At 34.6% G+C, this 12,589-nt stretch overlaps 1 protein-coding gene across 2 annotated transcripts in view; it reads right to left on the bottom strand.

Annotated features, from left to right (window-relative positions):
* Nucleotides 1–6,947, bottom strand: part of ceacam1 (CEA cell adhesion molecule 1) — a 21,090-nt gene extending 14,143 nt beyond the window's left edge. The window contains exons 1-2 of one of the 2 annotated variants that reach the window (XM_084087992.1): nucleotides 6,709–6,947; nucleotides 5,313–5,612 (exon numbers count right to left, since the gene is read on the bottom strand). In XM_084087992.1, coding sequence (XP_083944118.1) covers nucleotides 5,313–5,612; nucleotides 6,709–6,760 — 352 coding nt within the window. In that variant the 5' untranslated portion in view covers nucleotides 6,761–6,947. The remainder of the gene's footprint in view (nucleotides 1–5,312; nucleotides 5,613–6,708) is intronic. The other variant, XM_084087993.1, reaches the window with a different exon arrangement.
* Between the last annotated feature and the right edge of the window lie 5,642 nt (nucleotides 6,948–12,589).

The raw sequence follows: 12,589 nt of genomic DNA, 5'->3' as shown, positions 1-12,589 counted from the left end.
GTGTAGGCTTACATACAGTGTACAGTGTAATGCCATCAAATTCAGTAAGCAAATATAATGCAAAAGCTGCGTAGCCTACAGTAGCCTACCAATATAATTTGTGTAAAGAATAGGCCTACTTATTTTTATGTGCAATTACTTCCCAAACTAACTCAACATTAGAGCAGTGATGTCATGTGTGAACTAAATTTGGTGTGTTACAGTGACGTTATTGAATATTTTTCATAATATAAAATGTGCAAAAGCAGTGTAGTATGACCAGTAGGTCACCATTGATGTGTAAACTGAATTGGGTGGCACTACAGTTTGTAACATTGAAGTTAATGACTATCTGACTGTGAGTTGATGCTGTAGTCGTTTTGGGGTTATATTGCATTTTGCAGACGGTCCCTCTCAGCCGCCTGCTCATAGAGATCAATTTAGCCTATATTATAAAGCTTGTTTTGATGAGAATCGGGTTGTAGCTCGTTGTCTAGCTAGGTTACTGTGATTGTAAATAGGTGTTGTTTGTTTTTTAACAACGTTTAGCTCAAGAATAGGGAAGTTCGAATAGCCTATGTGAATATTGCCAACTTCACTGAACTCCTTGAGTTAAGCACTGACCGCATTTCTTTAAATTTGAGTCCAAGTTCAAGCACTATGAAACGCTCCATTAACGTACGGAGCTCTGAAACACTGCCAGCGGGACATTACAACAGGAAGTGTCTGTCCGAGCTCAAAACAGGTTTTGCGTGGGAACGCAAAAGTTTTGCGTGGGAACGCAAATAACTTTGTGAGGGAACGCAAATAACTTTGCGAGGGAACGCAAAAGTTTTGCGTGGGAATGCAAATAATTTTGCGAGGGAACGCAAAAGTTTTGCGTGGGAACGCAAAGTTTCTCGGGGGAACGCAAAAGTTTTGCGAGGGAACGCAAAAGATTAAAAAAAAAAAAAATCTCCCAACCTAACAAAATGTCCACCAACCACGTCCCTTTAGGGGCTCCGTACACTCGCAACAGACACACCCCAAAGCGGAGACATTACAGCGTTGCCAGCGGCACTGAGTTTTGCCGCTGTAGTGGACACTCACCGTTACACCGTGTCCTAACCAGACGTGACGCCACGGGTATCTTTTCCCAGAGTTTTTGTCCTAACCAGCCGCGACGGCGACACGCGATGATTCTACTTTAGAAACGGTTTCTATTTTTGCGACATCGCGACTGTAACAACAACAGAAAGTGATAATCTCAGGTAGCCTATTGTTTATGTGCTTTATTTAATGTATTTTATAGCGGCACTGAAAGCAACAATTCACCTCAGATCTTCAAAATAAATAAAAGTGAACTAGAACGTTCAAATTGTTAACAGACAAGTATGACAACTGTTTCAGTAAGTGATTTGAACCAATTATAATTACTTTAAGTGGGAATCATTGGAACAAAACACATTTAAAGATTGATACTTCTAATAGCCTAATAACCAACTCCAATTCGATTTTTTCTTTAGTTTCTTATTTGCTTTGTTCAAACCTGACCTTATAACTTATAACTAAAATATCTGTGCATGGAACTGTGTCGCGGTCATTTTAATGGGATACATGTGCCTGCTTTTCACCTCTTGATATGGGGGTAGATTAAGGATAGTGCTACTCGTAGATCGTGCTCCACTGACAGGCGCATAGATATAAACACTAGATGTCGCCTTGGGGTTCTAAGCATGCGTCAAAACCGCCGCCATCTTGGAACAGGGGTCTTGTCATAGGAAGTAGCTAGGTAAAGCTGCTATCTCCGCCTGTACTTCGAATTCATGGATGATGCCGGACTTTTGTGCTGCGTATGGATGTTCACACGAACGAAATCTAAACCAGACAGCAATGGATTACATTTACTCTGTGGATGGTAGTAGTCAAGTTGTTTTTTTTATAAGTTAAGTGTACATTTCTCTGCTTGGAGGAGGAAAATGAACTGTGATTCTCGCACAGAAAATGAACTGTGAATGTGCTGTACTCTTTAGATATTATTTGAAATAACCCTTGTGTTTAAAATGTACAATATGCAGGTGTTGATCCTCAATACCCACTTTTGGCTGTGTTGTTCCTAACTTTTGATTTTTTACCGATTGTACTCAAACCTTTTAATGGAAAAAAACTGTGTGGCGCTTGTAACCTGTAAGTACAGTCCTAATAGTATGCTTGTCCTCTCCCTGTCAATCTTCAAACAGTACATCCATGATTATTATACATAGAATTCCACAAATCTTATGTGTGCGTTTTGCACAAGGATGGGCTCAAGGGCTTGTTTCTTCCTTGCAAACTGAGGATGGAGGTGTGGAAGGACACTGGAATTTGTGAAAATGTCAACTGTTTAAAGCCTTTCTTTAAAGTGAATTTCGTTTTGTATAAATTGTATCTTAATTTTAATACATTTTTCATCAACCAATTGCCTGGATTTAACATTTAACAAATATAACAGACAATATAATCATGGAGGCGCCCGCGCGGTCACTTGCATTGCACATTACCTGGAGCGCATCTCATCCTAACTTAACGAAACTGTGTATGCCTTACACAGACATGAGAAATACATCAAATACACAAAGCTTGAAATGTCTTTAAACGAAATAATTCAAAACGAAAAGAAAAAGGCTACTCTCTGATTATGTAACCCATTATGTGCATTTCTCTCTATAGGCGTGTTCACTACGAATATGGCGATCGTCAACTTCATCTTTGGCCGAGTCGACACTGTCAGAAAACACTAGTTTATTAATAAAAATCAATGCACGCGCACACTGGATTTACAAATGCACATCTTGCTTGTTGCACGCACACATATTATGTCGCAATAACGAGATATTATGTTGAAATAACATTATTATTAATAATACATATTTTAGAATATTTGATTGAATGCTGAATGTTGCGCTTGTTCAATTTAATAAAATTAAAACTTTAATTGTGAACATTAAAATAATTGAATATTAAATATTTAGTGGCCAATTTTGCTCATTTATATATATGAATGCTAGAATAATTTAGAATGAACTATCGCTATATATATATATATATATATATATATATACAGTGCAATGCATAAGTTAATACACCCATGCTAAAGTTGACTAAAAAGAGGAATAAAAAATCATATTTTGGAAATTGAACTTAATGCCTTAATTTAAAAAATTAGGAAAAATCCAACCTTTTAGGACACCAATTTTCTTTGTGAATGAATAATGTATCGTAAATAAATAAATGTTCTTCCTTAAAATACATGGTGCATAAGTGAGTACACCCCTATGTTAAATTCCCATTGAGGCAGGCAGATTTTTATTTTTAAGTATTTAAAAAAAAAAAAAATTAGGATACTATGCATCCTGATAAAGTTCCCTTGGCCTTTGGAATTAAAATAGCCCCACATCATCACATAGCCTTCACCATACCTAGAGATTGGCATGGGGTACTTTCCATAAGATCATCTCTCAATGCAAATCAAACTAGCTTTTAGGCTAACTGAAATAAAACCATGCCAATCTCTAGGTATGGTGAATGCTATGTGATGATGTGGGGCTATTTTAATTCCAAAGGCCAAGGGAACTTTATCAGGATGCATAGTATCCTAAAAATTAATTTAAAAAAAATACTTAAAAATAAAAATCTGCCTGCCTCTATGGGAATTTAACATAGGGGTGTACACACTTATGCACCATGTATTTTAAGGAAGAACATTTATTTATTTTCGATACATTATTCATTCACAAAGAAAATTGGTGTCCTAAAAGGTTGGATTTTTCCTAATTTTTTAAATTAAGGCATTAAGTTCAATTTCCAAAATATGATTTTTTATTCCTCTTTTTAGTCAACTTTAGCATGGGTGTATTAACTTATGCATTGCACTGTATATATAAGTAGCGATAGTTCATTCTAAGTTTACTCAAGTGGAAGAATGTGACTAATAAACTTAGGCCTACTAGCACTATGCATAATATTTTGAAAAAGAAGTAGATTATCTTAATATCAAAACCTTACATTTTCTCTGGACTCAATGATAAATACATGTCTGACCATTGGAAGAACCAAAAAAACTAGAAAATCGCATTCATGACAATTTATGGTGATTTTATTTCCGTTAGACGTTTGCCTACATTGACGCTGATGCATTAAAGAGGAGGGGCTCCCCTGTTCCAAGATGGCGGCTCTATTGACGCATTCGTTCCAATGAACTGCCATAGCCAAGGCGACATCTAGTGTTTATATCTATGTGACAGGCGCTGCCTATTTGTTTTTCAAGTAGTCTATGCCAGGAATGAGAACGCTAGCGCCATATTTGCCCTATGCTGTCAATCTCTGCGTGAAATATAAAATTGAGCGCGGACCAGTAGTTTACAGAGGGCGGAGCAGGCGATTTAAACTTTAAATATAGGCTATTTGAAATATATCATTGTTGTTTCACTTATTTATTCGTTTGGACATGCAAATATTTTGGTGTTTTGATATATTTTTAAAAAGATATGCTATAAAAAGTTATTATATGTTAGAATAGTTATTTTACGTTATTTTATGTTGGAAAAAAGCGCGGCACCCATTTTGGGAACTAGCCTACTGATCTAAGCTTACAGGTTAATGTTGGTACAGTAGGCTAATGTTATAAACAAGTTTTTATGTATTCAAAGAGAATGAAGTAACCACATGGCAAATAGGCATTATAATTTTTTAGCAGGGAGTGTAAGTGTTTTTAAGTGCGTAAGCAGCTAAAAGTAAGTTGAACTGTGTGCACAAATGTTTGTTTTGAAAACACCCTTATAAAAATATGTGTACAGTGTAAAGCAAATAATAGATGTAGTAGATAATTCTGGTAAAATAGCCAAAGATTTACTTGATTATTGTAGTTTTTATTGTACTTTCTTTTTTTCTGTTTGTTGTCTTGGTTTACAATGGTTTTATATATTATTCCATCATGAATGTTTATGTAAAATTGTTAAACGAATCAGTGGTCACATTGATGGAATAGTCTATAAAACTGTGGACACAGATTATCAGGCCAATAAGATACATTGTTGTTGTTTTTCTGCATAGAATTTAAGAAACATTTGATAAGAAATCTCCTTATTTAGATCAATTTAAAAATGTGCTTTATGTGGTAACATCTAAATTTATTGTTTTTATTCAAGATAAAAAATAAAACTTAAATTCACTTAATGAACCTAAAAACATCAAATTCTATAGCTCAATTAAGGAAATCTTTTTTTCTTTCTCTCTTTTTTTTTTTTTACAGTACAAGTTCTGTGAATATCTTATTTTTACAGTGTGTAGGGTGAGAGGGTCTTTATTTGACTTACCCTGAACATCTAATGTAATCTCTGCTTTGGCACTGCTTGGACTGAAGGACTCAAATACATACTTGCCAGAGCTCTTCAGAGTTACTGACGTTAAGGTGAGCTGATATGTAGTGTTGTTTAAAGATATTCCATCTGGTTTGCTACTACCCGGGTGAACGTTTGTTGTGACCCATATGAACAATGTAGACCCAAACACCCAGTTCCCAACTTCAGTGTTGATGGGGTCACTCAAACTTATGGTGACATTGCTCCCGACCACCACAGGGTTTTGTGATGGAACCAGGGTCAGTGAATAAAGACCTAGGAGAGGCAGGAGAGCCAGTCAGTATCATTTTAAACAATCATATAAAGTAAGAAAATATTCAACTCTCATTGTATTATGATGGAAATAAGTCTACTGATTTACATGTAGCCTTTGCATATTCGTTGCTTGTTTCCATAGTTGTAGTTTTCATATTTAGTATTGTCTAGCTTGTAGAAGTAAAAAGGACAAATAGACACTCTAAAGTGTACTAATGACCAGCATATATTTAATATGTAATAATTATGTGGTCAACCCTCTAATTAAGCATTGCTATTGCTAATGTAATTCATTTTCTGTTTATGTGTAATCTGGGCACTTTATTCTAATACTTTATTCTGACATTTTGGTGATAATGTCACTGTATCCACAAATGTACATTTCTTCAAATATAAAAATATATATTTCTTGTAATAATATTTACAGTCAGAAGAACCTGAGAAAAGCTGAATATTCAGAACTGTACATTATAACAGTATTGCACTTCAAGTAAGAGTAAGTATTGCACATTACAATAAGGTTTTATTTGTTAACATTAGTTAACTACATTATTTAATATCAACATAATAAGCATAATAAATGCATTATGAAGTATGGTTTGTTGTTAGTTCTTGTTAAGCTCAGCATTTACTGATACATATTTAAGATTGAAAGCTGTAAAATGAGTTAATGCACTGTGAGCTAACACGAACATAAACATGAACATTAACAAAGGTAAATAAATGCTGCAAAAATATTTTGTTAGTTGTTAGTTGATTAGTTAATGCAGTAACTAATGTTAACAAATGAGGCCATATTGTAAAGTGTTACCAAAATACATATAAATGTTATTTAAAAAGTGATTTGATACTAAATACTTGTAGGCTACCTTCTTTTTATACAAAATTTGAAGATTACTAGTGAAATTTATTTTAAAAAAAAGAAGTAAAATACAGAATTAATAAAAAACGTTTGAAAGTTAACTGTTCTGTCAAACCAAATGTTTGGTAAATTTGTAAAACTGGTATATTTACAGTAACAAATTATCTCCTTTCTGCATTGTTGTTCATAAAAAAAAGAACTCAATTGAAAATGAAAATACAATTGAATAAATACCTGGTATACAGATTAAGGTGAGGAAGAAGAAGGCAAGTAATTGATGTCCCATTTTGGAAATCCTAACTAGAAAATATTTTACTTCTTCCACAAACTTCAGATGAATCTGAAACTAAATGGAGTAATCACTATTATACTTACATTCTACCAATATTTACCCAATGACTAGGTTCTCCAATGAGAAAGCATGTGACAAAAAGGTACTCCCCTTGTCTCCATCACACACATTCACTTTGAGTGACGGTGTTTGTTGTGGTTGACTGTAATCTGGAATCAGACTGCTGGTACCCAGCTGACATTCAAGTCACAAATCCAAGGTCAAGCCATATGTATTTAAATATTTCCATATAGGAAAAGATGTGTGGTTAATAACAATTGTGGACTATCAACACTAAGAGTTGATATTAACATGGAGTGACTCATGATGACAATTAAAGTTTGCTGTTTTCATTCATGCCAGCTTCCAACGTCACTCCTGGTTTCAAGTTCTCAGTATTTCAAGTTTGTTTTTATAATACATTAAACTTTTATCTCAAGTGATGTAAACCGAACAGGTTTGATGTCATTGAAAAGCTATGTGTAACATTACTTCATTTTGTTTGCGTTCTAAAAGATTACTTCACACTGATATGAGTTTTGTGCAGTTAAAATAGTGAAAAATCATGAATCACTGTTTGTTTTGCGATTATTTAAATGTGATAGAGGCTTTTTGGCTGACTTTCAAGTTCAGCACTGACACGCCTAAGAATGATTCTCATAAAGTTTAATAAGAATAAAACTTTAATAAGGCTTAATAAGACACTTTAATAAGAATAAATCTTTTTATATATATGAAATTTAGACATGCATTTAATCAGAGCCTAATCATAATCAAGCATAATAACAATAGTTCTGGTGTAAGCTATTCATCCATTCTCTTGTCCTAAGGTGGCAGGGATGCTGGGACGTAGGCAGGGAAACCCCTGGAGAGAACGGCAATTTACAGTCTCCAATTCACTTAACCTTTGTGTCTTTGGATTGTGGGTAAAACCAGAACAAACCCATTAACACAAGGAGAACATGTAGAGCAAACGTCACACAGAAAGATCTTCTGGCTCAGTTAGGACTCGAACCAGGGACCCTCTTGATGTGAGGGGACACTCCTACTCTATTAGTGCGATCCTATTAATCGTCAATATGTCTTTGGAAATACCATCAATAGACAACTCATATTTATTTCAAATCATATTTATATGTAAATATACCCCCAGGGTGAGATCCTAAACCACATCATTTGTTTATTTAACATATAGGGTATAAGACAGGGTATGGTGTTCCCCAGGGCAAGATGACCTTCATTTTTCTCTTGACCATAAAGTCAAACAATCTCAATTCAGTCATCACTTATGATAAATGGCTATAATATTGTCATTTCTTCTGAATATCAACATTTATTCAGTCAAAACAATTTTGAGGTTAACTGATCAATTTTGTCTCTGGAAAATAGTGATCTATGACATTGTATTATTTTGAAAACATTTTTTTTTATTATTATTATTTGATAATAAGGGATTTGTGAAACATGAATGTTTTTAGATTTGAATTATTTAAAAATAAAATAAAAGTTTTTATTGTGAAGTGAATTGTATACAATAGACCTTTGTTTACGATAATTGGCACAGAAGGCCAATTTAAAAAAGTGAAATGTTGTTACTTATTATTTTTTTCAATTAATATTTATTGTACTTCATGGGGTTATTATTCAGTAATTTCATGAATTAGTTGAACATTCAGACATCTTCACTTTTCATTTCTTGCCCATGACAGGGGGCCATCTTACGCTAGTAGTCATAAATTTACAGGAGATATATCTAAATATATTACAATTTAAAAGTACAATGTTCTTAAGGGTGGCATCTTCCCCCATTTTACACTTCAGATGTTAGCAGCACAATCTCAGAAAGAAGTACGTTTATGGGTTACTACAGCTTGTTGCTGCATGGGACAATGCTCTCTAAAGGAACACCTCTACCATATCTATAGAGTGCATTAGCACTTTATTAGTCAGTACATTAAACCATTTTTTTGTTTGTTTTAGGCATAAACCCCTTATGTTTATGTAATAGAACTTTTTGTTGGAGAATGAAATGTTTTCTTTAAAAGAGTAGTTGTAAAAGTGTTGGTTCTCGGTTCCCAACCCTAACTGCTGTTTCGAATGTAAAACGGTAGAATCTATTTAAACACCTGTGTCACAGTGCTATTGTTCAAAATTCTTTTTGTCTGCAACCCCTCCTGCTACTCACCTTGAGCAAACAGATCTGAGTTTCTCTTGTACTGATCTGAGGCTCTTTGATGTTCTTGTGATTTCTCGTTTTCATTTCAGCTAAACCACTGTTAAAATGAGAATCAGAGATTCAGCTACTATGATTTGTGACCGGTGTAATGAATAAGCAAAGAAAATATTGACATCAGTGACTGACATATTTGCATGATAATAAAAATATAGACAGTGAAAATTAGGCAGTCATACAGGTTTGAAACGACATGATGAGAAAGTTATGATGACAGTATTTAAATTTTGGGGTGAACTATTCTTTTAAAGTCTTCAAGTCTTCTTATTTTCTAATAAATAAATGAATCTGTAAACCTTCTCACAGATAACCGGTAATAAATAGCTTCACCCTTATTGTGTGGGAACCACAAAGTCAGTAAACAAAGTCAGTAAAATGATATCCAAAGAGGGACAATTCTATCTTCATTAAGTGATCGAAGAACAAATAATACCGAAGCCTGTTTTTGTTTTGTTTGTTTTTTAGCTGGGTTGGGCCAGCCTTACCTTTAATGCCTACACTTTAATTGCACAACATTGTCTGGAAATATTTGTCTGTTTGCATTTATATCGCAAGACATCATCTGAGACAAAGACATCTGTTGATTCTATTTATCTGTAGCCTACCGTAGGAGAGACACGCATATCATTTCAAATGTAATGCTCTCTGGCTAGCCTATAAATAAAAGGTTTGTTCTGTAATGCAAACACCGCAACAACGCAAACTCAATCAAGGCTGGACGAGAATATTACTACATGGCTCGATTCTGATTGGACCACTCATCATCGAGGTAGCTGAAACCATAGATATGTAGGCTACGGCTGAAACCGGTGCAGTCTGTAGTATTACACGCGCGCTCCCTTGTTTCATACAAACGCAACTGGCGCCATCTTGCGCCTGGGTTATTTTAGTGAGAATCATTCAGTAGGCCTATACGGTAGATGGAACATGTTAAAATGTTCGTCTTGTTGTTAGCCGATTTTCCTAAATGTAAGTGTTTTAGTAAGTGCGTATGTAGCTGTTTGAGCATAAAAAATATATGCAAGGTAAGGTTACAAAATTAAAGTGCACTCCAAAGGAAGATATTTTAACGAGAATCTCCTTTTTAAGAACTACAATGAAAGGCTTGCATGGACTACAAAGCGATTTTTCCGGATCTTATTAAGTCATAATCCTCATTTAAATAATCTCTGACCACAGAATATGCAAAAAAAGGGAGAATGCCTGTTGAGTTGCATTAGAGAAGACATGTTGTCGCTATGTCAAAGAGACGTGTTTTGTCCACTGTTTCCAAAACTCAAAATTTATTTTAAACAATGTTCCTGAACATTAAAACCCAAACGTTTATCCGTGTGCTGCACATTTTATGGAAAATGTTTACTGTAACTTCTGTAAGATCTTGCTTTTGTAAGAAGGTTCACCGCTCCTTAGGAAAATGAACCATGGTTTAGTGATCGATTACAGTTTGTATTATAGTTTTCCGACAAATATCACGATTAAATGGTGGATAACATCGTATCAATAATGTATAAATTGTTTTTACAAAAAAACATCACTCTGAAATGTCCTGTGAAATCCGTGCTTGCAAAGTCTGTGCATGTAATCCGTTCTGCATGACCCTCTTGTTCGTTAACTGTCAGGGTCTGAATCGGGCTCGAATTGGTTTGAAATTGACGCCATCATTAATATACCAGAGAAGAACTCGCAGTTATGGAGGGAGAGACATTACCCGAACACACGCTAAACACTGCCAATTACAACAACAACAAACTGAGCCAGCTAACCAGTCACAGCACATGGTGTTTCGAAAGGAGGGGCTTCATCGAAATCAGCTGTTTGAGCCAGACTGGGGAGAGAGGAGCTGTAAAATTGTAAAATATGTGAAAAATAATGTTTTTTTTTTATTTTTGTTTTTTTTTAACAGTCAAGCATGAAAACATATTCTAGTAGGCCTACACCCCCAAAACAAAATCAAGACTTAGAAGGTTTTTATTTGTCTTCTTTAATGTACGTTTTTAGGCCTACAGATAGCCTATGGGCCTAGCCTATGGGCAATATAAAAACTTAACTTAAAACTTAAAATCAAAATATTTATTTTTTTATGTCCACGTATTTTTTAATCTGTTTAAAAGCTTCAACAATTCTTATTCCTAAGGCCTACTTCTTATAGGCTAGTTATCAAATTTAATCTGATTTCTCAAAATTTGTGGCTCTTGAAAAAAATCCTGTGTTGCTATAGCCTATCTTGTGGGGGGAAATAGGATGGGACTGACACATGAAAGTTGTTTTGATCCAGTAAGTTAAACAGTAGAGTCCTCCAAAAATGCCATTATTCTATAGTGCCCTCCAAAGGCAAAACTGATGGTGACACCACACTTCCTAGATCCTAGACAAGCAACTTTTGTTGTTTTTTACATTAAATATGGCTGGTATTTAGCCCAGTGATTAATAGGGTAACATTGGGTAAACAGAAAATGTTGTTGTGGGATTTCTCACTGCAGGTACAACACAACAGGTGGCAGCAGTGGTTAATTTGTCCTTGCAGGTCTAGCTCTGAACTATTACAGTGTGGAGAACTGCAAGCCGATCTCTTGCATCAAAGCAATGAAAGTCTACGTGCATAGACAGTGTCTACGTGTCAAAGATGTTGTTCCAGGAAACGATTTTTGCTTGAAGCGTGTTTTGCTTGTGGCCACAATTTCATCAGTAAGTTCAGAAATTTAATCAGAAAGTAACTTGACTGCATGCAGTTATTTCTAAAGTTTCATAATGATCACAAGGCATTTATGTTAAAATTGTATGTCAAAACAACTAGTAGCCTATTTCTGTTCCCATGGTCCACATTTCAAGGGGACTGTTACAGTATATAATGACTAAGGATAATTATCAAACAGGCTGTAAAACAGTAGCCTACCCTATTAAAGACAGTTTGTTTTACAGGAACATGGTAATAACCACCCTATAATAATACAACTACAGAGTTGTTCATATGTATGTACTGTATGTTTCGTATTAAGAACAGTTACACAGAACATTTAACTTCTGAAAAAATATAGCAATGAATTTAAAATGAAATAAAGAGTTCTGTCATTTCAGCAGTTCAGAGGAAAACGTTTCCTCAGAAAGGAAATTCTTTTACACATTTCTCATGGGGAAAAAAGAGGAAGAAACAAATGTCAATTCAGTGCAAATGCATGTCATTTTAACTGATAAAGAATTAGAAGAACTTTCACAATATGTTAATATATTAATGTGAAAACGACCTTCGTAATATATCTTGCCATTTCTTTTTGAGAATGACATGAGAACAAGACTCATGTAAAAAAACATTTTTAACTTAAGTGTATTACTGAAATAACATTAAGCATGAATTGTACATTGTTCAGAATTCATCCATGATACTTTTTAGGTCACTCATCAACATAAAACGCACAAGCAAAGTTAAAATTTAACTCATTACATCTGCCTTGATAAATCCTTATCAGTTGCGGCTCTGTTATCACACCATGAGGGGACAATACAGTATGTGACCTTATAAATATACAAAAGAGCTGAAAACCAGAACCAAAAGG

This window comes from Abramis brama (genome assembly GCF_963993115.1).
Source record: "Abramis brama genome assembly, chromosome: 17".
In the NCBI taxonomy this organism is placed as follows: Eukaryota; Metazoa; Chordata; class Actinopteri; order Cypriniformes; family Leuciscidae; genus Abramis; species Abramis brama.
Note: the sequence above shows the minus strand (reverse complement) of the source record. Positions and strands in the feature narration are given on the sequence as shown.